Raw genomic sequence first — 27,569 nt, 5'->3', positions numbered from 1 at the left:
AACTAATTGAGATCTGTACAAAAAGTAAAATATATAAGATTTATTTGACACTGCTTATGATGCATGATGTGAGTAATAATATAACAACAACAGCAAAAATAAATAGATAACTGTAATAATAATAATAATAAATAATGAATGTTGCTGCCACTGCACCACACTTGTATGTTGTGTGATTAATAGTGGCACTTCATTAGACACCCAGGCTAGAACTGCTAACTCTATTAACATCACCTTAAGTGTATCGGTTCTTTTACATACAAGAAGAAGGTCATATGGCAGGTAGGAAACCAGGATTTCATTCTGAAAACATCAGTGTTTATTTAAACAAAAGATGTGTTTTATTTATTTGTGTCATTCCATTGTGTTTGAGTGGAAACTTGTCCAGGTTCCATCCTGCCATGGTGAATGGATGAAACCATTGTGAGCAACTGTCACACAGAAACACTTTTTCTTACACGGTGGCGACCCTCATTCCAAAGCTACAGCTGTCACTTTCATCAGTGTTTAGAGAAAGTTTGGTGATCTATATTCATAACAGCAACACAAACTGTGAAAGCAGCTGATTCTTTAACGGTAAAATAGACAAATGTTTATGAGAAAAAAAAGTATGAGAATAGACTCGGCCTCATGCAATAACTAAAGAACATTCCAAGGCGAAATGGCAACTAATCCATCTTTAAAGGGACATTTGCGCGCACACACACACGCACACACACGCACACACACACACACGCACGCAAGCATGCACGCACGCACGCACGCACGCACGCACGCACGCACGCACGCACGCACACAGAGGAAAAGGACTTGCCGTAATCAACACAACAGTGAGTCTGTAGGTCTGTGTTTTTGCCACTTTTAGAAACATCTGTTAATAATTAGCTTGAAATACGTCACAGTCTGAAGGAGACATCATGTGAATGCAGGGCCCCACACTCGTAAACACAAAAAAGGCCAAAAAAGGTTGTTTTCTGTCTATGTGGCTTGGTTCTGTGGTTCACAGTTACGCATTTTAAGCTGTTTTCAACTGAGAACATCCTTGGATAAATTGCTATCTGACAAACAAATATGCTTGTCATTAGAAGTTGGATTTTATATTCCATGTGCTTTTATTCTTAATTTTCGAGACTCACCCCATGGTTAGGATATTCATGGTGAACTTCATGGTGAAGGCATTTACCGTGTTTAATAGAAAATAGTATTGATGTCATCAGGTGACATTCAGTTGACCCGTGGCCTCAGATTATGGAGCTGAAATCCTGATGGGTGATGGTTGAGGCTAAGTGTCACTCTCACCTTGGTGCACAGTGGTTCCTCCACAGCACAGTTACTCGGGTGTTATGTAATGATGCACTTTTAAGGCAACACGGTACAACAGGTGTAAAAGTCATGCACTGAGGGAACAGGCTGAGTGAAAGCAGCGGTGTTGTGCTTATGTAAGGAGTCTGACTGAAGACAGACACGCAGTAAATTCATGGTTCTTCAGATGCACAGTGTTAAAACACAGACGAAAAGACCTGACGATATGAATCTGTGAGTAACAAGGCTTGTCTTTAATTTGTGCAAGTTTGAAAGAGTCGCGCATCTTGAGATGGTTCACAGGTTCGGACATGCGGTTGCAGTAATGGAGTCGCTGTAGCGGACCGTTGTGGTGAAGAGGAGCTGAGCTATAAAGCAAAGCTCTCTGCTTACCGGTCGGTCTACATCGGTCCTTCTTGTGGGATCCACGCCGTAGTGCTAGGTACCTCAACGGAGAAGTGACGAAACATAATAACCGTTAATTACGGTTCTTTCTGTACTGTCCACAACTTTTGTCAGTAGGGACAAACCCGTTCTGTGTCCTTCCAGCAGATACTGCGTGGTGGGACAGCGGCTAAAGTGACACCAGTGCTGCAGTAAAATAACAGTTTGTAGATAATCATGAATGTGCTGGACCACGGCCACATTCTTTGTCCCACTTCTACCCTGAGCCTTTTCCTCCATGCTATTGCTAAAAGAACAACAACAACTCACATGATTGTTTTATTTTGGGACCTGAAGCACATTGTAGAAGTTGTCACGTCTGATCTAGTACATATAGTGACATCATGCAGTCCTACCAAAGTTCATGAAATCCATGTGTAGCAGCAAATAAACTTCTAGGAATGATCAAACTGGCGTGTGTAGGAGCCTTTAGACTTCTCTAAGCCTCACAGACAGTCAGTTTTAATGAAGGTGATATCATGAAGCTCTGCAGAAGGCCCGAACATGAGGTGATCATCACATTGAGAAGTGCTGGTGCACATTACTGTGACCCAGCAGAACTGGACACTATTAGCTCAAGTCTATTCCCCAAGAGAAATGTATAACTTTACATTTTAAGCTATGAATATAAAGCATGTCAGTTCAAGGAAGCAGATACGTTCCAGAGTCAGTGATCCCAATCATTTCTTCCTGGCCTGAACTGCTTCTGGAGTGCAGTGTCCTGTGTATTTTGCAGCTAAGCTGGTGAGTATGAGGCTATTATTAAAAAGAAGACCAGCATAATAGTAACCAGGAATTATCTACTGTTGAAAAAGAGCTTGTGTCCAGACTGAGTGCTCGCATCCTGCGGGCAGTGTTGGTGAAGGGCCTGGCTCACACAGGGATTATTTAAAGTAGCTCCTTTGAAAGTGGAATGTGGAGATCTCAACCTGAGCAGCTTCAAGCATGTGGACACCACTCACCTTCTGGCGTTAAGAGTTAGAGAGGAGGGGATTCTCAGCTCTGTGAATGATGCACTTCATTGTTAATGGGAAAAACAATCACTCATCAGATTTAGGGTAAAACACAAAATGCTCGATTGTAGTAGCTTTGTGATGAGCTAAAAGCTTTCAACTTGTCCACATTATTTGATGAGAAAACTGAAACTGGTTAGTGACACAACTAGCACTCATGAGCTAACCCCGGCTAACCTCTTAGAGCCCGTTCAGGTCTGATCATCTAACATGCGTTCAGGTGATCAGATCACATGTGGCGAGAACTAAAGACAAGTGTGAACAGGCACCAAAGCACTTTCACTAAAACCATTTCCAGACTTTGTAGTGTGAGCAGCGTGTTCTGGGACAGCGGAGTCACAGGAAATTATGTCACACGTAATACATAAACATCATCAGTGCGCGCCGTGTTTTCCTTTAATGCCTGGTTCACACGGCAGGATTTAAAAATTGTCAGCAGATTTCCCAAACCTAAGACACCACACACACGGCGATAAATAATCCCAGGTTTAACAGTTTTGGTGGTACAGTGTGCGGTGTGCAGCCACATCAACACACCACACACGAACCGACTTCACTCGCAAACATCCCGACAACGAGAACCAACGTGATTCCAGACGTCAAACATGGTGGACGGAGAGGATGTATTGGCGATCGTTTGTGACGTTTTTATCCGAAAAAACAGGTTTTAAAAAGAAGAGGCATTGGTCAAAGGAGTGGAGACAACGGGAGCATGGTTGTCTGTCCGGTCCGGCATTTCCTCGCCACTCGCGTTCTGATTGGCTACGCATCACAGTCAACAGGCTCGTGCTCGTTTTCCCGTCAGGGACACCAGACACTGTGAGAACTCGGGCCAAAACAATCCAACATGTTGAATATCTCCAATTTCAGATCGAAGCGGTCCCGACATCATTCCGAGCAGACGAGAGCCGTCTTAACACACCACACACAGCAGGAATATCGGATTATCTTCTGATGATCTGAGCGTCCTTAAGATTGTCGGAAGGGAGAATCTGGGCCAAAATCGGTCTAATTATCCTGCCGTGTAAGAGAATGCACCGGTCTGAGTTCTACAGTCTTTAAAATTACAGCAGCCTGGGCAGAGGATCCGTCCGGCACAAGCTGGATGACTCGTATCACAGCCGGGCCTTTTAGCGGAAGTGACGTAGAGGCAGTAACACAAGCTGATCTCAAGTAGCTCGCCAGAAACGCATGATACTGACAAGTGCAAACAGCCGTCACTTGTGATCTGGTCCCCTAAGCACATTAACTCTACATGAACTGCGGATCTGAACGGGTCCTTAGTTACCTGGAGCAAAATACGTTTATGAGATTAAAGGTTCACATTACGGCCCAAAAGACATATACCAAGGGCTGTGTGTGTTTCTCGCAGTGTGTGCAGGTTACCGTGGTGATCAGAGTTGATGGAGAATTGAAGTCAGCTGGCCAGCTGGTCTTCGCATCCTCTATATACGACCCCCCCAATCAGGAAGAAGCAGCAACAACACAGCTGGATTATAAACATACAGACAGCTCCAGAGAGCTCTTTTAGAGAAAAGTCGATGCCTATTCAGGGCCTGAAATGCATCACAGTGGATACAGGCTAATATTGCTACTGACGGTTGTAGAGTGGTCGTGTTGCTGTCTCCAGGACTGAGATAGTTGAGTAATAACGAAGTCCTTCTCCAGTAAACAACACACAACACAAGACACCGGACAACTCTGGAAAATGCTGGAGGTAAAACTGGGTCAGTGAGCAGGACGGAGAGAGGCAGCAGCTCTGAAGCTCGACCACTGTACGTTCACTTTAATAACTCACCACACACATAGCTGCCAGACCTCCATTATTAAAAGCATTTATTTTCTGGTGATACATTTTATTCTCTCTTTATAAAACCAACTGAATCAAAAGAATATTCAAACATGGATCTACTTGAATTCACTTACATTAGAAGAGAGCCATGAAAAGGCTTTGAAATCACACACACACACACACACACACACACACACACACACACACACACACACACACACACACACACACACACACACACACACACACACACACAAACACACACACACACACGCACACACGCACACACACACACACACACACACACACACACACACACACACACACACAAATGGTGGTGGTGGGCGATATGGCAAAAATACCATATCACGATTTTTGGGGAATAAAATCACAATCATGATTTTATGAATTCTTTTATACATAGATGTTTGAGTTTATTTGAAAGTTTCTGAACAGTGCAACCAAACCATTTCCCAATGTAAAACAGCCCCAACAGAAAAAATAAAAGGCAGTTTAGGCCAAAGAACCTTCCTGAACATATTTTAATCTATATATTTCGCGCAACTTTTGCCAACATGTGCCAAAAACAGAAACTAAATGGTAAACAACAACACTGATAAAGTGACTCTTGCAACATAAAAACGAAACTGCCCCTGGCTTTTGAGGCATAGCTTTTACATGAACAGTCAAACATGAACATGAAAAGTAAAATAAAAAATACAACAAAAAAAAAAAAATCTAATAATTCAAATAATACCACTTATTTCAAAAGGGAAAAATATAAATATCAACTGGTATAAACTAAGGCAATTCTGCAAAATATCATTTAACAGTCATTATAACAGGATTTAAGTACCAAAAACACTAAATAGCTTATAGAAAAGAGTAGAATAAAAATGCAAACATCAGTAACTGAGGTTATTTCATTATTTTGAACATGCTCAAATTGAAATATCAAAATCAACAGTGCACACTAATAAACGAAAGATATTAGATCAATCAAACAGTTATTAGTAACAGTAAAATAGAATCATTTTGCATGTCCAAAAAGGAGATGGAAGAAGTATAACTTATTAAATCCCACCTCTTCTCCATAAATAAATAACATATGTTAGTACTATTATAATAAGGATCATTATCTATTAAAAAGGTATGACTAAATGACACATTTGTAAGTAATATAGTATATGAAATATAATATATATATAATAATGTGCAGCATAAAACTACAACATATAGAATGACTTCTACAGACGATTCTATGATCTCTCAGCTTTGTCAGATCGTCAATACGTTCTGATCCTTCACAATCTAATATCGGCATATCGCACACCCATAATTCTGAGTCAGGTTAAGGTTAAGCAAACGTTTAATCTAGGAAATCATCTTACTGTTTAAATAGAGCTGCTCAGGCTGGTTTAATCTAATAACAGTTGTAAAGTATTTGGATCAGTGTGATAACTGCAAATAATATATGTATGGAAATATATGTAACACAACAAGGGTATTGTATGTTATCCCCTCCTCCCTCCCCCCTCCCCCTCCCTTCTCTCTCTTCTCTCTCTTCTCTCTCTCTTTGAGCGTTCCCCCCCCGGTCGTGTACAGCAGCCATGCCAACTTCTAATAAAGCAGCAACAGGAGGAGACTCCAGGTCTCTTCCTGTTGCAAGACCAAAAACTGTTCGGACTCCAAAGGCTCTCAATCACATCATATTGTTGGCCCAAGCTGCCGAACAGGACAAGGGGGAAAAAACAGAAAAAGACAGGAAAAAAAAAAAAAAAGGTTAAGCAAACGTATAATTAATACATAACAACCAGGGACCGAATCAACTGTCTGTGCAATGATTATGTTTAGCTGGAACAGATTCAAGCCGACAACCAGCAAAAACTGAGGAATGGTCTTGGCAGGTAATTATTAAAAAGAATCTCACACCTTTAAGCAATTCCAATGGAAATAGTTCTAACTTCAACACCACTACGTGACTCAGCCGGCTCTGCAACGTCAGCCGGTTTCCTTGTTATCCGGGCTGGAGGGACCAGCAGGATACACCCTGCTCAAGGAGGCAGTTCGTCAAACACAATGACCTTCACAGAAAGGCTAAACCCAGAATGGAAACGATATCCTCTGTGACCATTACATCACTGTGCAGTCCAGAGTTGAATGAGCTCCTCAAATTCACCTCAATAAAACTCTGTCAACAAGCTTTTGTGTCTGTCCTCCATGAAAAACGAAGAGGGTTGCAGTGACTGCACAGTGACTTATATATATATATATCCTGTGCAGAATCAGCCAAAACTGTCATCAGCTTGTGGCAGCTTACCTTTACAATATTTAAAGAATACTGACATTGTCAGTGGGTTAAAATGTGAATATTTGATCTATTTGCATCACTATCATCACAGAGAAGTTTGATGGGGTCACATGTGCACCATGGTCCGCCAGCTGTACTGCTGTACTGCTGTACTGGATGGTGGGAAGCAATAGGCTTGAATTCTGCGCTCAACGGTCCGTCCAATCACACCATGCGAGCAATAATGCACACAAAACTCTCATTTGAATTCTCCTGTTTGCACAGGATGTGTTTCCCAGAGCTACAACAGAGGGTGTCAGTAAATCAGGGTCTTTGTGTTCAGTTTGCTCGAACTCGGAAAAGGTTTGGACAGAAACGCCTCACCGCGTTATTTCCCACTCAATCTTCTGATGCACTGAGCATGACAGAATAAAACGTAACTTTTCCAAAAAGCACATTTTGTTCTGTATTTGCAGAAGTGGTTGTATAAAAATTTAAGGTCATCTGCAAGAAGAATCACAAACTTCTTCGAAATGCTACTGCACCTGTCTTTCTCCTTTAAAACTCCACGGTGAACTCCCCTCCCCCTCCCTTCACAGGTTGTCTTTTCTAAACTTTGTTGTGTTTCTTAATCCAACTGTAAATGATCTGATCTTGTCTGGGCTGCAGTAAATGAGCTGGCAGCTCCCAGCGTCTTTAATAAAAGAAGCAGGAGAAGAGAGAGCCAGAAAGCTCTCGGCACTTGGCGAGCTGCAGCACTCACCTGGGAGGAAATATGCCAGAAGAGCTGGAAAAACACCATTTAAATCCTCTCTCTCCCGAGGCTCCTGCAGCCAAATGGGATCTGCATACAAGCCAGTGAATCTGTCCATTTCAAAAGAAATGAGTGTTTTCAACCCATTCTTTGAATATTTTCAACTGTCACCAAACTATAATTAAGCTCAGGCAGTTTTTAACCTGCCGATTGCTGTGAACTGTACGGTCTCCAACATCTGCTAGAAAAAAAAATCAAAAGATGATTCAAGGCAATCAAGAAGGAAACCCGCCGACCCCTGCCTGAGAAAAGCAACTTTCAAGCTACAGCTGACTGTCAAACAGCGGATGTTGTGACGTGAAGCAAAGTGAAAAGGATGAATGATTCGAGGACAATCAATGCCTTTGGCGGATTCAGTTCGATTCCCACAACAGGTATTAGTTGCTCTGGTGGCATAGAAAGAGAAGAAAATAAGAGACAAGGGAATGCTCTTGATACTGGTTCGGAGTTACAATATCAATAGTAGGATGGAGAATAATTGATTCAAAGACATCAGTAAGGTTGTGTGTTGACAAGAATATGACGATATGAGCCAGAACACAGGATTGACATCGCAGTATTGACAAAATTATAGAACGTCCAATTAAATGGTATTTATATCGTGCCAATCGAAATCTCTCTGTTTACAGAAAAATAAAGAACAATTCCAAAAAAGCAGACATAGACGGAAATGAAAAAGTTGCTTTTACAAGGAAGGAACCAGCAGAGCCAGATTTACAGATTCAAACTTTCTGCTACAAGGTAAATGATTAAAATCAAATTTCTGTAAACCCAAAGAAAAAGAGCACCACATATATTTATTTCAGTAATGTTTCTAAGATTATGTCCCAAAAAAAACCCCACATGGACGAGGTAACTAACTAAACTAGGACAATCAGCCAGACAGTCGTCACCAATGTGGAGGTTTGACTTCAAAGTCTCTCAACTCAACATTATTCAAACATCAAAGTCCTGCCAGACGTCCTGGAAAGATCTGCAGACATCCTGTTACGTCATTTCAGACTACTCACTGTTATTACAAATGTAGACGATAAAAGGCAAAATCCCCGGGAATGTCCCAATAAGTGTCGAGGCTACAGATCTTGTCATGTTCTGTATGTCTTCCCGTCACTTCTCCCCCCGAGGCTGTGGAACGACTCAGAGTGCTTGTGAGAACCTGAAACAATGACGACTGGCATCTTCAACCAGCGGAACTCCGAACACCATTCTTTATCTATCCAGAACTATAAAGCCAGAATGATACCAAAAGCTAATGAAATTCGACGACATCAAAACAGGCACTTTCAAACTTGACTTTATGGAACTTGTTGAACTCTACATTGGCTGATTACATAACCCTTGGAAAGAGAGCAACTCTGAAAAAAGAGCTGGAGTGAATCAGGACAGCAGACGGTTGCACTGACGTAGAAGAACCCAGTTGGAGCACTGCTGAACATATTTTGCTCATGAGGTGATAAAAAGTCTGGATACATCCTCCGTGAGAGTGAAAGTGAAGTTGATTAAACCGACTAGTTTACATAACAATGATGAGAGCTTGTTTACGCTTGATTTCTCTCTCACGTTAAATGAAACAATGACGAAGCCGTGAACCAGCTTCATCGTCTGGACCAATTGTCTCTGTTCACTGGTCAGCACTGCTGCAGGTGAGCATGAACAGACCCACCTCTTCTCTCCATTGTGCCGTAAATCAACACTCCTTCCTCGTCACGTAAAGTATGCCAAACATGGCGAGGGAGATTTATCCTGCTTCAGCTCTGTGAGCGCAGTGTGGATTGTAAATAAACTTTGGTCTGGGTTCAGGCCGGTGGTGAGCTCACGGTGGGATGGGGGGGAAGAAGAGCTGAGGGCTGAGGGCAGGACTGAAGCGAGCCTGGACAGGCACACCAGGAAGCTTCATTCAGATCCAGGTGTTTAACTTCCACCCAAATATCTGGAAGTTTTGTACTTTCTCCAAACTGAAGCATTTCACCCTCCATGGAGAACGATCTGATGGAGGAGCCGTGACAACCAAGAAAGTCAACTGTGGAGAAAATGGTACATGGAGGCATGTTCACTGATTGAAAAGGGCCAAAGTAGCATCAGTCGCATTCCTACACCAAAGGTGGCGCTGCCATACGGGCTGCTGAGTGTCTACCGGGAGCAGCTCGGGGTTCGCTGCCTTTGACATATGGACACATGACATACAGCTGAGATGGAGGATGAAACCACCAGCGATGCTAAGAAGAGCTGAGTGGGCAGTTTATGACCCCGAGTAGCAGCAGCAACACGGATCAACTCCCTCTGTTTTACTGGTCTTATATAAACAGTGCATCAGCACTATCAAACAATCTTTTACAAACTATAGTAACATAGCGTGTCTGTGTGTGTAAAGAAATGAGTCCTCAAAAGAAATTATTCACTTTGCCTTAAATATGTTAAATTAAATATCCAAAGTGACAAACAAAGACATGAATGTCACAATAAGAATGTCATCACTGTATCGTCATGATAGGTTTTGTTGTTTATTGGTAGAAAAACCTTCTAAAAACTAACAGAAGCTGAATTTATTGTGGAAATGTTCCTGTAATGTTTAATAACTTGGTAATTTAGGGGTAAATATCCAGATTGGAAGAATCGACTCACCACCACTGATTAAAATAAAAAGTGGAAATAAAAAAAAGTTGTTTTAGTGCAGTCAATCCATCATTTACATTTATGATCAACTTTGAACAAGAGTCTGATTTGCTTTGCATTATTTCTGAGAAACTAATTTAAATATATGATAATAGTGCCAACAGGCATGTGCACTCCATTTTTGATTATTCATTTCATAACTAAGAAATACTTTTTTTGTTTTGTAAACTTTGTTTCTTTAATTGAGTAATGTATATTCCTATAGAGCATTGTTTCTGATGTTCTAAACTGTGTGAAAATAGTGGATATCATTCGAAGAGCACTGAAGCAACATTGCCTCCGCATTTTGTTAATCAGACGGTTATTGTGTAAGCATCTGCTTTCAGGAACCCTCAAACTGCCAGCGTGCTCATGAGCTCTCCGCCTTATGTAGGATTTGAACCAGGACTGAACACTGTGGCGAGTGGGTTTCCGAAAGTGACTCATCGACACTCAACATCTTTTTTTTGTCTGGAAAATGACATTATTACGGGATTAAAGTTGGTGCCAGTGCTGATATTTATCCTCAAAATGAGATTTATAACACAAATAAGCTTAAAGGAGATTGAACCTTTCAGAAAACCTGCTGTCTCATAACATCATACATCATGAACTTCCACATCTCTCTCAAATTTACACTTCTTATTTGTCCAAACTGAGTGTGAATCAGACAATGTGCCCAAATTCAACCAATGTGAAGGAGAACAAGTGCTCCCATGAGCTCATAGGGGATGTAGAAGGCTGTACAGGGTAGAACCGTTCTGTTCTGTTATGGGACCGTTTCCTGCCTGCTTTTGACCGGCTGGCGGGTGTTAATGCTCAGCCCTGATTTAGACCACTGAGAAGCATTTAATAGTGTATCGTACCAGAAACGACCTCAAATGAAACATTTACATTTTAGCTAAGCAAAGTTTTGGTTTTCCCAACAGAAAATTAAACAAATGTATGTGCATCACAGATAGAAACGACAGATTTTTCAAAGAACATCAATGTTGACAGATGAGACAATTGTCGGCGGCTCCAGTTTTCAAACGAGACATTGCAAGTCTTCACTATGAAGTTTAATGTGTTAAACAGCTCCTAGTGAATACAGACATCCTCCCTTAAAAGAGGAGAAAAGACTTGCCCTGGTTGACCTTGAGGCTTCCCTCTCTCTGAGCTTCTGTTACTCCACTCAAACTAATTTGTTGAGCTGAGTCACGCAGGAATTCGGCTTGTCCCGCTCTTCCCATGTTTCTGCATGTGTCAGAGCCAGAGACGGCGATGAGCTCCTTGTAAGGACTGAGGCAGGTCCAGACACAGCTCACTGGGCCTGTGCAACACATGAAGCAACACCCACACCATGTGCCGTTCACACAGGAGCAGTCTCACTACAGCTCCGGCTTCCAATTCAGTCCAGGACGTTCACGCCACCCTTTCATTTACTCCCTCACACAACAAACACACATTGTTTCAGGCATAAAACATGTTGTCATGTAATCTGAGTCTTGTATGAAATATGTGGAGAAACAATGTGCCGTCAAAGAGACAAAACTGGGTCACAATAATTACAAGTCAATCAAATCATCTTGAAACTACTTGTACATGTTTTGAAACACCTGATGTTCAATTTATTTAGTAAATTTTTTACACTGGAGATCAAGATCAAGGTAGTGAAACTGCGCTACACCAAAGCTCAGGGTCCGTTTATATGGCAACGGTGCTCAGAGCCACTGAAACACAACTTTCTGAGAAGGAAAGCGGGGATGCTGCGACTGCACGCACACACCGTGGTCATAGTAATCAGTTCTTCTGCACATGCTCAGTAGATGGACAATAAGAGCAGTATTTCCTCCTGAAACATGAAACCTATAAACGAGGCCGCAGACTCAGAAATGAGCTTGATTCGTTGTTTATGTGACTAAATCCAGATTAAATCTTCAAGCTTTCTTCTAGTCATCAGGGCAGTGGTGGCCTAGAGGTTAGAGAAGTGGACTTCGGGCTCGGAGGTTTGAAGGTTTGAATCCCACAGCAGTAAGGGTCACCACTGTGTGTCCCTGAGCAAGACCTTTGACCCCCATCAGGTCTCTGGAGGGCCGTAATATGGCCACCCGCTGCAACCTAGATATAAGATGGGTAAATGTAAAGAAATGAATTTCCCCAAGGGAATTAATGAGGTATGATAAAGAGATTCTTCTGAATTGAAAATATCCCCTGAGAATGACGTTTTCTGACTGCATTCAACTGTAACGGGAAAGATGTCACTCTTGAATAGTTGTTATTGAAATCAATCGTGCAGTCAACAGACTGACGAAGACGACCGAGAGTTTAATCAGCTTGTCTCACCTCTAGAGGTTACACATTCCCAGCCTGGTATAACATGGAAATAAGTTATCTTTGACTTTTTTGTGTCATCCTCAGGTTTTCTTTATTACATGTCATCAAAATGATTCATATATATTTGTATGCACATGTAGAAAATCTAAATAAATTCATTCATTAATGGATAAGTGTCCCTGCCTGTCGTCTGTGATGAGGACGTTCAACACATGGATTTTGATTACCAGCAAGGTACATCACAGAAAGTTGAGCACAAAGAGCTTTAAATAATTACTTATAGGGTTTATATTGCAAAGTCCTTACTAAATGATCAACCATGACATCTTACAAATTGTTATACTTTCTGCAATTTTACCCATTTAGATCAATATTATATTCATAGTATCTTTGTGATTTAGATCTACCTGTAACATTTGCTGAAAAGATGTGGACCTGCCTATGTATCAATAATACTCCGCAGTACATGTCCGTGTGTGTGTGTGTGTGTGTGTGTGTGTGTGTGTGTGTGTGTGTGTGTGTGTGTGTGTGTGTGTGTGTGTGTGTGTGTGTGTGTGTGTGTGTGTGTGTGTGTGTGTGTGTGTGTGTGTGTGTGTGTGTGTAGTGTCTGATGACACAGTTAAGGGCCGTCCAACCAGAGGCACTAATGTTAAATTGCTTTGTAAATCCAAGGAGAATCTGGAATCACTTATTTTGTGGAGCAGAGCTGTAATTTCACACCTTGGTGCCAACGCTGAAGGAACCAAGCCAAAAAAAGGCAAAGGCATCAATGTCAGCAAGCCTTCTCTCAATCAGCAGCTCTATACCACTCACATGGCTCCCTCCACGTGGAGCCTTGCGTCTCACTGTGTTTAAATATGCGAGTCGTAAGAAACTCCACGTTGATCACTCACCTACTCTGAAGTTTGGTGCTGTCAGGGTGTCGGTGGCGCGGCCGTTCTCGCTGATGATGGTGGTGGTGTTTCCCAGCTCGCAGTTGTTGCGGCATCTGCCTCCAATGCAGGTGACCTTGCAGATAGTGGGCGTGAAGACCACCTTGATTCTCCCTGTGTGGTTGCCGGCTGCCGGCGAAAACACAGCGCACAGCAGCAGGAGCGGGAGGAGGGAAAGCGGAGGAGCTTTGGTTAGTCTTTGATCCATCGCAAGCGGCTTAATTTCCTTTCAGGTTTCAGCTCGTCACAATCAACCAGCTCCAGTCAATGACAGAAAAAAAAAAAGGAAAAAAAAAAAAGCTCTATGTAATCTTGACTTTCTTAAAACCGTCTGATGTGTCTCCTCCCTGTAATTCAAGCACTTCAAACTAGTTCTGCCAATGTGATCCTCCTCCTACTCCGCTGCTCCTAAATCCAGTGGCGCCTCTAAAATGTGAGCAGGAATTAAAAAATGTGAGAGCAAACAAAACTCTGGGATGTCATCCAGTTCTTCATCACAGGTCTCAAGGGGGGTGGATACTGGCATACGAGCATAGCAAGTCTTCCAAAGCAGACAAACAGCACTTGTGCCACCTTCAGCTCCTCTGCCTGCTCTCCTGCCTCCTCTCGCTCATTTCAGTTTCCCCCTTTAGGTTTGTCAGCTTCAGCCAACCACACAAGAACCCTTTGCCAAGTCCACACCTTCAACGAGAAGTGGACTTTTACAAGGTTGGTAAGACAGCTCATCTGCCCGTCTTCCCGTCTGCTAAGTCATCTCCTCCACCCTGGCTAAAGAAAGCCCTCAGCGCTGACTGACAGGAAGAAAACCCAACCTATCTCAAAGTACCTGACACACGGTGTCTCTGGATACCGTACAGCATTATCACATTAGCCAGATTTTTTTCTCTTCAATACTCTCAGTTATTAGAATATCCTGTCCCTGTGTGGAGGTTCTTGGCATCCTGCGTTAGGTCCAAACCCCTGTCTCCAGCCCTCACTGCTTTGTCTGTGGTTGTCAGCTGTTCACTCCACAGTACAGACTTGTGGAGCCGAGCCAAGCAGCCGGAGGAATGCTCTCCACCGCCGAGTAGGACGCCCCAGGCTACCTAAACACTCGCTAATGTGAGCAAAAAGGAACTATTAAAGAGGCATCCAATACCATGTGGTGGTTAGGAGTGAATGCCAGAGGAGACTTGGGTTTGAAAACACTGCCAGTACCATATATAGATGTCCAAGATCTGACGTCTAAACACGGGTTGCCCAATTCCCTGTAGTGGGAAGATCATTGCAAAAAAGAAATAAACAAAGAGAGTAGCAACATAACCCAGGAAGAGATTTCTTGCTTCTTTAAAGCAGCAGTTCTTGAACCAAAGGAAAACAAAGGTTTTAAAAACACAGAGAAGGAATCTACTTCATTCCTTTGGCCATATTCATTTTAGAGCATATGTTGTAGATTGAAGGAAGGATGATACAAAATGACTGATGTCGTGCATTAATCACAAACTATCAATCTCTTATTCTGGTCTTTTTTTTTTGTTACCTATTGTAAAGCGTGTGACTCTCGTGAAGCTGGAACTCTGAACAGATGGGTTTATTTTTTGGTTTGTTTGTTTTGTTTTATTCGGTCATCTGATCATCACCAAAGTTTGAAAACTTGAGAAACAAAATGATACTGAGCCTGCAGGTGTAGATTTTATAGAACAAGATCAGTAAATTTTCTATATAATTTTGCACCGATACCGATACCGATACCAATATCTGGCCCGATACTGCAAGCAGCACTCGTACATGTGAAAGCTCCCCAATATAACCCAGTGAGTATCATGTGACTCGCAGTCCGTATTCTAGTTTAATCTTCCAGATCAGTAGTTTAATAGTTGAGACTCTCCCCTGATAGCATCCGATGCGTCATCAGTCCATACGGATGTTGGGTTCTCTCCATTTTCTTCATGTTTACAGTGTATTGTTCTCTCCACACGTCTGTGTAGTTTCATTACAAAAACAAGCAACAGTGCCCTCCTGTGGCCCGGCATACTAACTACACCATTGTCAGTGTGTCTGCTGTTGCCGGTGGAAACGTACGATTGGGTGTTGTCACGTGAAACTTTGTCGTGTACCGGGGCCTTAATCACTGGTCACATTTGCACCAGCAGAGTTATCCTGATATCCCTCATTAGCTTCACTGCTCAGTGAAGCCAGTAGCCCCAAGCCGTGCTACATGCTATGCTCTAAGGCAGGGGTGTCCAAACTAGGTCCTGAAGGGCCGGTGTCCTGCATGTTTTAGTTCTCTCCCTGCTTCAGCATACCTGAATCTAATGATGACATCTTCTCCAAGGTTGTGAAAAAGCCCAATAACGAGCCCCTCATTGCAATCAGGTGTGCTGCAACTGGGAGAGAGCTGCAGGACGCCGGCCCTCCAGGACCGAGCTCGGACACCCCTGCTCTCAGATAATCTAAGATGATAGCATCAGACAGTTTAAGCCGCGGAAGTGGTGATTTGAAGAATCCATGTGACCACAGGCATCAATGCACCTTGACCATTCATGACTTTGTTGCCTTTTCACTGCTTTTCTTTTTGATGGCTACTGATCACTGCACACCCGAAACAACTGCAGTTCTGAAGATACTCTGATATGTAAGGTTATCTTTTACAATTTCATCAGTTTTAAACTCACTCAAATCCTGATATGTTATAATTTCCTGCTTCATGAACATTCATACTAACAATGTGCAGTTGCGGTCGAATATCTACCCACTAAGTGATGCCATGATAAAGTAATAATCAGTTTCATTGGTTAGCCATACCAGCTGTCAGTGGTCATAATGTTATGGTTGATCCATGTATGGGTTCAAACATTTGTACAGTTCATCCCTGTGAAATCAATTCTACTCTCTCACATAAGTCATGATGTGCAGCGGGATGATGTGTCTTACACCACTGTACTGTACTTTGACAGCTGTTCAGACTGCTCCATGTTCTACACCAGGCCCACCATCGTCTGGCACGGCTCTGAGCAGCACGTCTTCAGCCACAGCAGCGAGAACAACCCACCACGAGCTCTGAGAGTTTGCTCCCTCCTTCTCCTCGCCAGTTCTTTGTGAGTTACCGCACATTGCAAGCAGATTTCTGTTGCTTGTGTCAAGCATATGGAAGGAGTCAGGAGGAGATAGCAGACACAACACAGACATCAATCAGCATGAGAGAAGAAGCTGTTGAGCATGAGGATGGAGGGAGCGTGGCGGAGGGGAATGACAGCATGAATACCAGAGTCAGGGAGTCATGTCTGTCTCCCTGATGGTTTCTGTTGCTTCACATGAGCCACGCAAATGTCCCGAACCACAGCTCAGATGGACGGTGACACTGAAGAAACTGAGGTGTGGTTCCCCAAATAGTAAACTGCATTTAGTCAAACAGACTATATAACCAATTAGTTACGGGCTGCAAAGAAAGTGGCCCTCATCAGGACCAACGTCTCCTTCAACTAGCAAAACTACTGACACATAGAAAGTCAGTAATTTGTTAACTTGGACACCAGAAAATACAAATCATCAGATTATTTATCTTCATGTTGCTGTCCTGCCACTTTAAATACAGAGTGATGCTCATAGGGGAAGCCAGAATAGACCGTCGTCGACAGGCATGAGTCGTGTCCATTGCTGTTGTGTTGTTGAGTGAATAAGTATGAAGCTTATCATTTCTACTAATATAGTTATTGAATAGCATAGAGCAGTGGTGGCCTACAGGTTGAAGAGGAGGCCTTGGAAGACACACACACGAGGCGAACATGCAAACTCGTTACGTCAGAAAAAGCTGTCCAGCTTGTGTTTTGGTTCAGTGCAAATGTTTCATAAAAATAATCTGTTCTTCAGTTGAGTTGACCGATTAAAGTCTTCCCAGGAATCATACACTATCCTGGCTTCTATGTCTACTGATTACTGGTGAGGTGACGCTCTCTTACCAAGCCTACAGGTAAAACGAAGACTCCGATCCTCATCTGTGGCCTTTCACCAGGGGGGGGGGCGGCCCATGGGGGAACAAAGTGAGGGGCCAAGGGAGAGCTGGAGGAAGACTAGGAATAACTTCCCCAGATGTGGCACCACAGCCCAGTTGTTGACAGGCCGTCTGTCATGTGGTACTGAACTGACAGAGGTGTGGTCTTCCTGTTCTCGAAGAGCATACGTGTCTGCTAATCTCACAAAGTAGAGTGTTGACTGCCCTCTAGGACAGAATAAGCCATGGCATTGCCATCAATACAAGCTCAAGGCCTGTTATTTGTAGACTCAAAAAAAAACATGTCTCCTGAGATGAGAATTTCATTGCAAAGGTTTTGTCAAATCCTACGGTGAAGAGGGAATAAAATGTTGTTGGCCTTTAAAAGCTACACAAAAAAAATCACAGTATTGTGCACAAATTAAACTGTGCTGGCAAGCTAAGCTAAACTCTTGCAGCTACAGTGTGAGGAAAACATTGCTGTTGTTTATTGGAAAAGCAAACGCTGATTCACCTATTTGCTTGAGGACAACTTCAGACAACTATAGTTGGTATTTACAAATAGAGACCCACTGTGCTGAATACTTAACTTACATGCCTTGGGTGCACACAGATAATGTGTCTCAGCTGCTGAAAAAACACAGAGGAATATTTGACTATTCACTCTTGTGTTTTATTGGCAAACATGAATTAAATTAGATACCTTTAGGTCACTGCATCTTGAATAGAGACAAGAACAGCAGCGTTTTGGCGGCATTCCCATGTTCAGATGATTCTTACCACACTTCTCATCACATTCAATGCTGTTGCCAAGGATAGTACCAACAAAAAGGATAGTCCTCTTTTGTCGACACAAGGATCCACGACAGATAAAGCAAGTTCTTTATGAGAATGTCCATGAGACAAAAGAACACCAAGAGCATATCTAAAAAAAAGAAAAAAGATTAATCAAAAATAAGTCATGAGATTGAAATAATGAAATGAAGTCATTGAGCCTACCCTGTTCCCACTAACATTGGATGGCGAGCTGGGTACACCCTGTTAACGGTCATCGGGTGATTTTATAGCTACTAAGCTGACTGGCTTTGGCCTAGTCAGCCTTCAAACTCAAACCATGAACTGAGTGACTGTAAGAAAGAGTGAAGGAGACCTCTGGCTGCTCAGCAGCTTGAAAGGAAAACGTTCTGCAGACATCTACTTTTGTCTGGTTCTTCCCTCATCAAAGTCAAGAGCACAACTGAAAGGTCTGCCCACAGACACTGGGGACAACTCTAAGACAGGAGGGTCTAATCCTGGTCCTGGAGGGTCTCCATCCTGCAGGATTTAGGCCTCTTTAGGCTAGGAGCTTGGTGATAATGTGATTTTTAAATGGGTCAAATTATTCAGCTTTTCAACGATTCCACATGGTCTCGTTGGTCCAGAAATGTTATATTCAAAGTTTATTCCCCCAAATTCAGCTTTTCATTGATTTTCCTCCATTTGAATATTGGATCATAGGAGCTGCATTCAGAATCTGCTGTGTCTGTGTGAGCTGGACTGTTTCCGCCCACACTTGCCCATCTTGGAAAGAGGAGGAAGTACGTCCTCTGGTGGTGCCATGTGCAAGAGCAGAGCTGCCAAATTGTGGGAGGGTCAATGGGAGGACCCACCTTGATTAGGATTGGCTAAACCCCGATGACACTATATAGGGTTTGATTTCTGATTGGCTGGTTGGAGCAACACACTTTTTAAATAAATTGAAACAAGCCACTGAGAGAGAGGACAGACTGTCTTCACTTCTGGGACGTCATTCTCAGGTTTGGGGACGGATATCACTTTTTGAAAACCATTAGAAAGTGAATTTTGCATAATATAATCCCGGTAAATTAAATCCTTTGGGCTTGGAAACAACAGCTCTAAGGTCACTCAGAAGAATATTATGTAGTCTATTAAATCATTAGACTAGATAGTATATTTGAAATACACCAAACTCAGCACTTCACTACAAACCCACCACCATCATTGCGACGCATGGTGGTGGCAGCATCATACAGTGGGGATGCCTTTGGACAGCCTTTGTTTGCAAGAGAATCACAGGTTGGTAAGCTACTTTGCACAGCTCTGTAAATATGACGAGGTGACTGCGATGGAGTGGCTGAGTTGAGTCCCAGGCCTGGAGAGGGAATGTGTGACTGGACACAAAAAGTGGTTCACACTTGATTCCTTTGTAACCTGAGCAGGTTTGAACACTTTCAGGAAGACCAGCGGAGTAAAGTTCCAGTGTCCAGATGTGACTACGCAGACTCACTGCTGTGACTGCAGCCAACTGTGCATCTACTGAACACGAAACCTTTAGCGGGAGTGTGAGATAGTGAAGTGACATTTATTAAGGTGACTATATTAAATGGTTGCACATTGATTCAGTAAACATTATTTGTAGACAAAGAATCAGTTCTTTTCATGAAAGAAGTGTCCTTAATTCATACAGTCACTATTTGGCAGTCAAAGTTTTATGGCCTTATTTAAGCTAAGGAAAGTCTATAACTAACAATATCTGCATCTAAACCATACATGGTTTTTTTCCCCCAAAAAATACATTGTATTGGAATGTCTGGAAATTCTTGGGACTTCCCTCTTCCCTCTCTGTATGTGTCTGTGTCTCACTTCGCTTTCCAGCTTTGATGTCCGTCCATTTCTCTGGCATTTACAGACTGCTAGCTGAAATTAAACTGAGCCGAGTGGGTTATTTTGAAACTGGGCTGGATCACTGCGGCCAGGTTTGGGCCTGCTCGAGTCCACAGTGCCACAGAGCCATGCGTCAACATGGGGCTGTCTGCTGACCTCCCCATTAATATCCCCGAGTCGGTCCAAGCAGCTGTGGCCAGCGGCACAACCACCAAGAGAAGTCTACACATTCTTAAAAAAAATATTGACTTATTCATAAATGCATGCTGGTGAGTCTGATGTCGGAGCTTGGCCTTGAATTTATGACAAGCCATAATAACCAGCCAGGAGCTGGTGAATTATGGCTGTTGCTCTGTCAAATGTATAAGAGTGCGACCGCCAAACACAGTTGGTCCAAAAAAAACTTTTTTCCCCCCCTTCCTAAATGGTTAGGGCAGCGCGGACATGAAAAGCCTCTCCGAGAAATGCGAATGCCACAAGCTGAAGAGAACCAGCGCTGGGTGTTTGTCTATGAAAACAGAAAATGAACACGGAAACTCAGGGTGTGGGGCTCTGCTCATGTCTTTTTGTGTGTCAGCTGTGGTTTGACAAGGGAAATTGTGTCTTCAAAAGGAGGAACTGAGGCAGGTAACAGGAATCCAGCAGACAACCCCAACCCACCCCAACCCCCGGCTCTAGATCCACAGACGCACTTGTTGTCTCAGCAAACTGAGGGGTTCTCCACAGATGACGGGGTTATTCTACTCCATCGCTCCCATCCCGACACTCTCACTCTGTCAGAAATTACCCTCTGAAAATGAGACTAATAATTCATTTTCGACAGCTTTGAGCAGAAGGCAATACTTAAGTCTTTATGCCATTACCGCTGGAGCTGCGATTCCTTTTACTGCCCAACTGCTAGCTCCAGATTCTCCTCGTATACACACACTGTCAAAGTAAATGGGATGGGTTTGGTGCATGTGCACGCGTATAAATGAGGGCGGAAGGTTTTCCTGTGATTTGCAAATGATTGCTTCCAGGGACTGTGTGGTCAGGACTCCCGGTATTTCTCACTGTTAGCAGTTTGACTTTGACGTCCTAATTAAACTTGATAACTACACAAGATCTTCTTAAATGGAGCTTCATTACAGCCTGGTGTTTTTTGTGGTGGTAGCAATTCCCTCTTGGCTTAATTTGTCCTTAAAACATTTCAACACAATTGTTGTGGAGTGCCAAAAGGCTGTTTGACAGTTGTTTTTTTTTAAATTAACAATAGCTCCCTTTGTGGTGTCCTCCAATGATCATCACGCCTGGTCAACAGCAATGTTCCCCAGTGAAAATGTTCAAAGGCTTTAACAACAACTAAGATTTCCACTCCAAGATAATCCAACATTTTCCTTCAAGTTTGCTAAAACAACAACAAATATGTATATAAGAGCACATTTATTCATTTATACGTTGCAGTGAAATTTGGTGACTGAATACAAATATTAGTGAATGAGCGTGTATTGACACACAAATATATACAGGAACTGAATTAGGTATGGTAAGTCTATTCACACCAAACACCCAACCTGATTTAGATGTTGTTTTTAGGGCTAAATCTGCTAAACATAGTCGTTGAAATTGGGCAAAATAACAACCCAATTTCCGCAAGAAGGTTGTGGGTTCAAATCCAGCTCGGGCCTTTCTGTGTGGAGTTTGCATGTTCTCCCTGTGCGTGTGAAGGTTTCCTTCCACAGTCCAAAAACATGCACGTGAGGTCAAATGGAGACCCTGAATTGCCCCTGGGTGTGTGTGGTTGTCTGTGTGTGTCCTGTGATGGACTGGCGACCTGTCCAGGATGTGTCCTGCCCTCCCATAGTACGCTGGGATGGGCTGCAGCACCCCACGATCCTGAAGGATAAGAAATTGTCGGGATGGATGAAAAAGACGTTCGTTCACTTTTCTATCAGAAAGCGACGTCTTAATAGAGATGTCTTTTCACTTTTATACCAAATTCTGACGTAGTTAAGACGGAAGACAAAGGCGTCTTTTCAAAGTCTTTCAACCAACCCACCCATTTTTTCCTGGGTGGTTTGGTTTAGAGTTTCTCTCCATAAAGGCATGTCCTCTCCAGTCAAACAGTATCTTATCCTTCAGTATCACCACGGCCAAGTCTACAATAATAATAACACCTGGTGCACTGGTGACCAGTCGTAGTTGATTTTAAGGCATTACAGCAGATGAATGGGTCACTTAACACCCAAGTACTCAAGTACTTTACTTGACGTGTCAACATTTGTTTTTCGGGGGTGGACCATTGTGCTAAATCTTACACAGTTGTTATAGATTGTGTAGTTTCCAATTTCCACTGCCAGACCAGCACTGACCCATCAAGGAATGGACTAAACTACACCTCCACCTCTGAAGGTGTTTTGTGGTCTCTGTCACCAAGACATTAGCGGCTGATCCTGCAAGTCCTGGATGTGTGGTGGGACCTTCATGGGACCACATGCATCAGTGACACTTGGCTGTCCATAGTCCTGTTGCCTGTACACTGACTTCAGCAGGAAGGCACTCTAAGGAGATTGTGTTGCGACCGGGTGGCCTGATGTTGCATTCTGACGTTAAAGAGATAATCAGTCACTTGTCATCGTGTTATGACTGATCAGCGATTAAACGAGGAATTACACTGGGTAATCTTGTGTCAAATACTGTATAAATACTGTACCATAGCACGCAGAGGTTTCTATTAATAAGCTCCTTATCCAACTGCTCTAGTGGCTGTGTAATCCCTTTCATTGTGGTGTGAATCAACTTCTCTTTGTTAAAAATCCTCAGAGATTCTTTTCTGCGGTAAAGGTCACAAACGAAGATACCTCTTATGGGTAATTGTTGTTGATTCATAGTACAAGTATTACAGACCTTTTCCTGCCATTGTATGTAAACTAGAACCAAAAGTCACCAACAAAGCAAACATTCATGCATATCATTCCTGGTGTAGTAAATCCTCTCTCAGGCTATGTTCGACTTAAAATCTACTAATCAAAATCCAAGCAGGCTGAACAGGATAAGAGACTTTGTACTCACCATGAAGGGGGTTGTGTCCCACGGTGAGGGGGATCGGCCTCTCGGGTTGGGCCTGGACATGCGTCTGTGTGTGCGTCGTGTGTGTGTGGTAGTATTTGGGCTTTAGGACGTACTGCTGGCCCTGACCAGGGTGTCTTGGGATGGGCCGGATCCTGCAAGAAGAGGGGAATAATGTCAAACACAACATGTACTGTATATACATTGTTTGGGAATTGTACCAGCAATACAATTAAAAAAATTGCACTTTTGTACTTTTCTGTTTTGAGAGGAATCATTGTGATAATACACAAACATCTATATCCTCATAACCCTGACGTCTCACAGTCCACGTATTCTTTTCAATCTGTAATCTAAAATGTCAGAGCAGAGAGACTGAGCAACACCCACAAATACTTCACCGCTTCAACCCAGACGAAGGAACGCAGAATCACTCGGTCCTTTCTTTAGTATCTAAGTAACTCTGGTTCGATGCAAAACGGTCTGACTTTCATTGTTTGTATTGTTCTGTGATGTAAAAGGATAAATGTTTTCCTTCTTCTCGTTCTTTATCTTATCCCTCACTATCTTTTTTTGTCAGAGTTGCATATATTACAATCAAAGCTATCTGTGTTCTACATCATTTGATCTGGCAGCACCCATCCGTCTATCTGCTGTACTGCTTAATCCACCTTCGGGTGGTGTTGGTGTAAATCAGCCATTTACCTCAGACGTACTTTAACAATGTCCAAGATGTTGGAAAGTAACCCGATCAATGATACGTCCAATAATAGTTCCTTTCATTCACTCAGAGAATGAACGTAGAGAACTGACCATTTAATGTAAACACCTTTTGCAACCAATACTGCAACACTTCTTTAGTTTGTATTTCTGTAGGATGTTTTTCTAAAACAAAACTAAAAACTGCATTTCAGAGCTAAACCCAGATGGACGACTTAAATATCCTTACTGTAATTCCAAACAGATTTTGTTGGGCCGCATTATGAATTGCTTATCTATTAATAATAACCTAATAATGTGTTATCACAGTATTTTCTGACATTGGCTTTATGATTATGATAATTGCTTCACAGTGACGTGGAATAAATCCCATGTGCACTTGATGGAAAAGTGGCTTTTTTATGAAACCTGCCTGAAAGTTTTGATGCTAATGCTAGTTTCACAGCATCACCAATATCTCAGCTCGGATCTCAGTGTTCTGTTGTGTCCTTTTCAAAAAAATCCAATGTTTTCTTTGAAATTTCTACCACTTGCTTGGTGGTTTGGGGGCCCGGGTTGGAGCCTCCGGTGTGCCGGTTTTGGACCACCTGCCTTATGTTTGACAGCCCTGCTGTAGGAGAGGATTGCCCTCACTGGGAAGAGCCATAGACCTTTTAGCATTCACATGTTTGGATGAGCAGATGTCTGGATTCATCTGGAGTCGGTAGTCCAGGATGTTAGGACTTTGAATGTCAAACTTCTCTGGATGAGGTTGTTTGTGTACGACTTAAGAGCGCCTGGCAAAAATAGCAAGTATATTTGAGCCCTGGGATCCTGGCATGGGCTTGCGATAAAAATAAAAGAAGGCATGGATGTGTCTGTGTGCTCATCATTGTTTGGTCAGCTGTCAAAGATCGGAACCACCGGGCGTTATCTATATCCTCTCATTTGAAGAGAAATGGTGTGAATCCCTGTGTAGCTCCAAGAGATAGAGGCCTTCTATATTTTACATCCTTTATCTTCTAAAGTAGGCTCCATGAAATTTAGTCGACCTTGTTTACAGCACACTGAATGCGAGAGGTTCCCGCAGCCAAACGGGCGTGTGCTCTGAATTGTGATCGTGCAGATCGACATTAGTGAAGATAAGCGGCTTATCTCGACTTAGTTACAAAGATCAATTCTTCAAAACAGACGGAGGGGAAGGCTGCTGACAAGAATGCGGGATTGTCTGGTGTTAACGACGTCTGAAGGAATGAATGTTATGTCTTGACCACAAGCGCCTTCCATCGAGCAGATTATGGGAACCGTCCCTGTGGAGGATTTTCATCCAAGACGGGTCCAGTCTACGAGCTCCGCCACAGCTGACTCATTCTTATTGATTCTTTTAGGTTCGTTATTGTTTCTAAGTTCGATGACATTTTTTAAAACATGAAACTTTTAAAGTTGATCAAACCAGAGACACTAAAACATGATTATGACTTTTAAACTGTCTCTCTCTCTCTCTCTCTCTCTCTCTCTCTCTCTCTCTCTCTCTATAACTAATACCCCACGTGTCACAAATATTCACATTTAAGTGGTGAGAACAGAAAACTAATCTCTACGAAGGGGAAATTAAAAGTTATTGATTGGATTATGGGATATCAACCATTAGAAGTGGAGTTATTAATCATTCCAGAGCATGACTGTCTGACCTTGTTTTGAGATTTTTATTATATTTGGTGTTTTGTTTTTACATACTGTCCCTTTGTCTGTCTGATTCTAGTGTCTCCTGTCTTATTATGTTGTTTTATTCCCTTTCATTTATTTATTTTTTTTGGTCCTAAGTCTGTTGGTTTCTCTTGGTTTGTTCATGTTTCATGTCCTGGCTGGCATCCGTTGCTCTGCCCGGTGTGTCTGACCTGATCGATCGTTTCCACCTGTGTTTTGTCAAAATCCCACCACTCTGACTGTCAAACACACCAGGACACATTTTTAATGTCTTGCCAAGTAGTGTCTGTGAAACATTAAAGGTCTTCTCATAAAAAAAAACTCTGCTGAGAATCATAATTCTGCCCATCTAGAGTTGAAATTGATTATCGCAGGAGATTGTATGGAATAGATTAGAAACAATCAAAATCCCAAAAAGGTTAAAAGCGAATGAATCTGATGACCACATAAACCTTTACGTAGCATGTTCCACACGTCAGAATTTCTACTTATCCACAAGCAGGTTGTAATATTCCAGAGCATCTTGGCAATGGCATGTAAGAGTTTATTTCACATCTGAAAAAAAAAGGCTGGTTTGTACATTTCAATGTGGAGTATTGTGAAGAAGAGAGGTCAGGTAAAGGTCCTTTAATATTTGACACGACACATTATGTACGGAACATTTAACGTGGATGGAAAAGAGTCTGTCCTTCCTCCGAAAGATGAAGGATCCAAGGAGAGTGCAGCGCTACAGAGAGAAGATGATAAACATGGAGCAACGGCCATTTGTCAAGCAAATGTATTTTCATCCCATTCATATGAGAGGCCCCCTGCCACAGTATAAATAAACAGAATGTGATATCCTTGTAAATAGCTCAGCTATGACCCTGTAATGTCTTAAATAGCCCTTCTGTTCTGATGATGCAACGCTGTATGGGGTTGTGGTTGTGTACATTAGTATATACAGTATCATCATGGGTATGATACACAAACTTCCACTTAATACATCATGTGCTGAGACCTTCTGGATTATCTGCAAGGGATGTAAATTGGTGTCCATGTGTTCACACAGTGTGAACTTGTATGTTTACACAAGTTCAAGAACATTATGTACAACACTGATGAGCATCCACGGACATGTGGGGGTGAGGAGACATGGAGTCTATATTCAGACACCCAGCGGTGGGCTTTGTAAGACCCTGGTTTACTCTGAGCGGACCACTCATACACTCTGAAGTCGGCAGTGAAGACCTCAGACCCTCAAGTAAAACTGCACCTATGGTGCACCATTTAGGAAATCAGCAGAGGAGAAGTGATTTCTGAAACAACTTTTAATAAAGATTTAAGAAAGCCAGGCAGAGCCCACCAGTAGTTCAGACCCTGTGTTGTGCTGGTGTTACGTGAGGTTTAACGCACAACGTCCAGTTCTTTGCTTCTGATGTTTCAACATAAATACTGATAAATGGATGTGAAACGTGAATTGTGATCCTGGAGCAGAAGGTGATTGTTGCTTCCACCGTCAGTGCTTGGCATATTGCCAATGCTTTTATTGATGTGATGAATCACTTCATTCTTCCCCCTTTAGCTAATATTACAACTTCTGTTCCTAATAACAGCATACGCTTCACTGCTTTCAGTACTTTGTACAGGCACTTACATGAACCAGTTAAAATGAAAGTCGTTGTTAGGTTGACAAAAACTCACAAAAGTAGTGTAATTAAAAGGGTTTTTGAAGTTACCTTTTGATTTTTCCAGGACGTTTAATTCAATAGAATCAACCCAATAAAAACAGACTTTGAAAACAGGTTTCTGAAGTCAGGATGTGTCAGTGGACGTCTTCACACGTTCTACCCCATGATGAGAGCTTTTAACTTCAGATGACAAGCACAGAGCTCTCGGTTAAGACAACCCTATGGAAGGTCTAGAAACTATAGCAAATGGATTGGT

The 27,569-nt window shown here is 42.5% G+C and overlaps 1 protein-coding gene across 4 annotated transcripts in view; it reads right to left on the bottom strand.

Annotated features, from left to right (window-relative positions):
* Positions 1-27,569, bottom strand: part of ltbp1 (latent transforming growth factor beta binding protein 1) — a 134,299-nt gene that overhangs the window by 67,171 nt on the left and 39,559 nt on the right. For 3 of the 4 annotated variants that reach the window (XM_080482233.1, XM_080482234.1, XM_080482236.1), the window contains exons 4-5: positions 23,241-23,392; positions 13,517-13,684 (exon numbers count right to left, since the gene is read on the bottom strand). In XM_080482233.1, the coding sequence (XP_080338359.1) occupies positions 13,517-13,684; positions 23,241-23,392 (320 nt within the window). The remainder of the gene's footprint in view (positions 1-13,516; positions 13,685-23,240; positions 23,393-27,569) is intronic. The other variant, XM_080482235.1, reaches the window with a different exon arrangement.

The sequence above is a fragment of the Lipophrys pholis genome, assembly GCF_963383615.2.
Source record: "Lipophrys pholis genome assembly, chromosome: 15".
Lineage (NCBI taxonomy): Eukaryota > Metazoa > Chordata > Actinopteri > Blenniiformes > Blenniidae > Lipophrys > Lipophrys pholis.
Note: the sequence above shows the minus strand (reverse complement) of the source record. Positions and strands in the feature narration are given on the sequence as shown.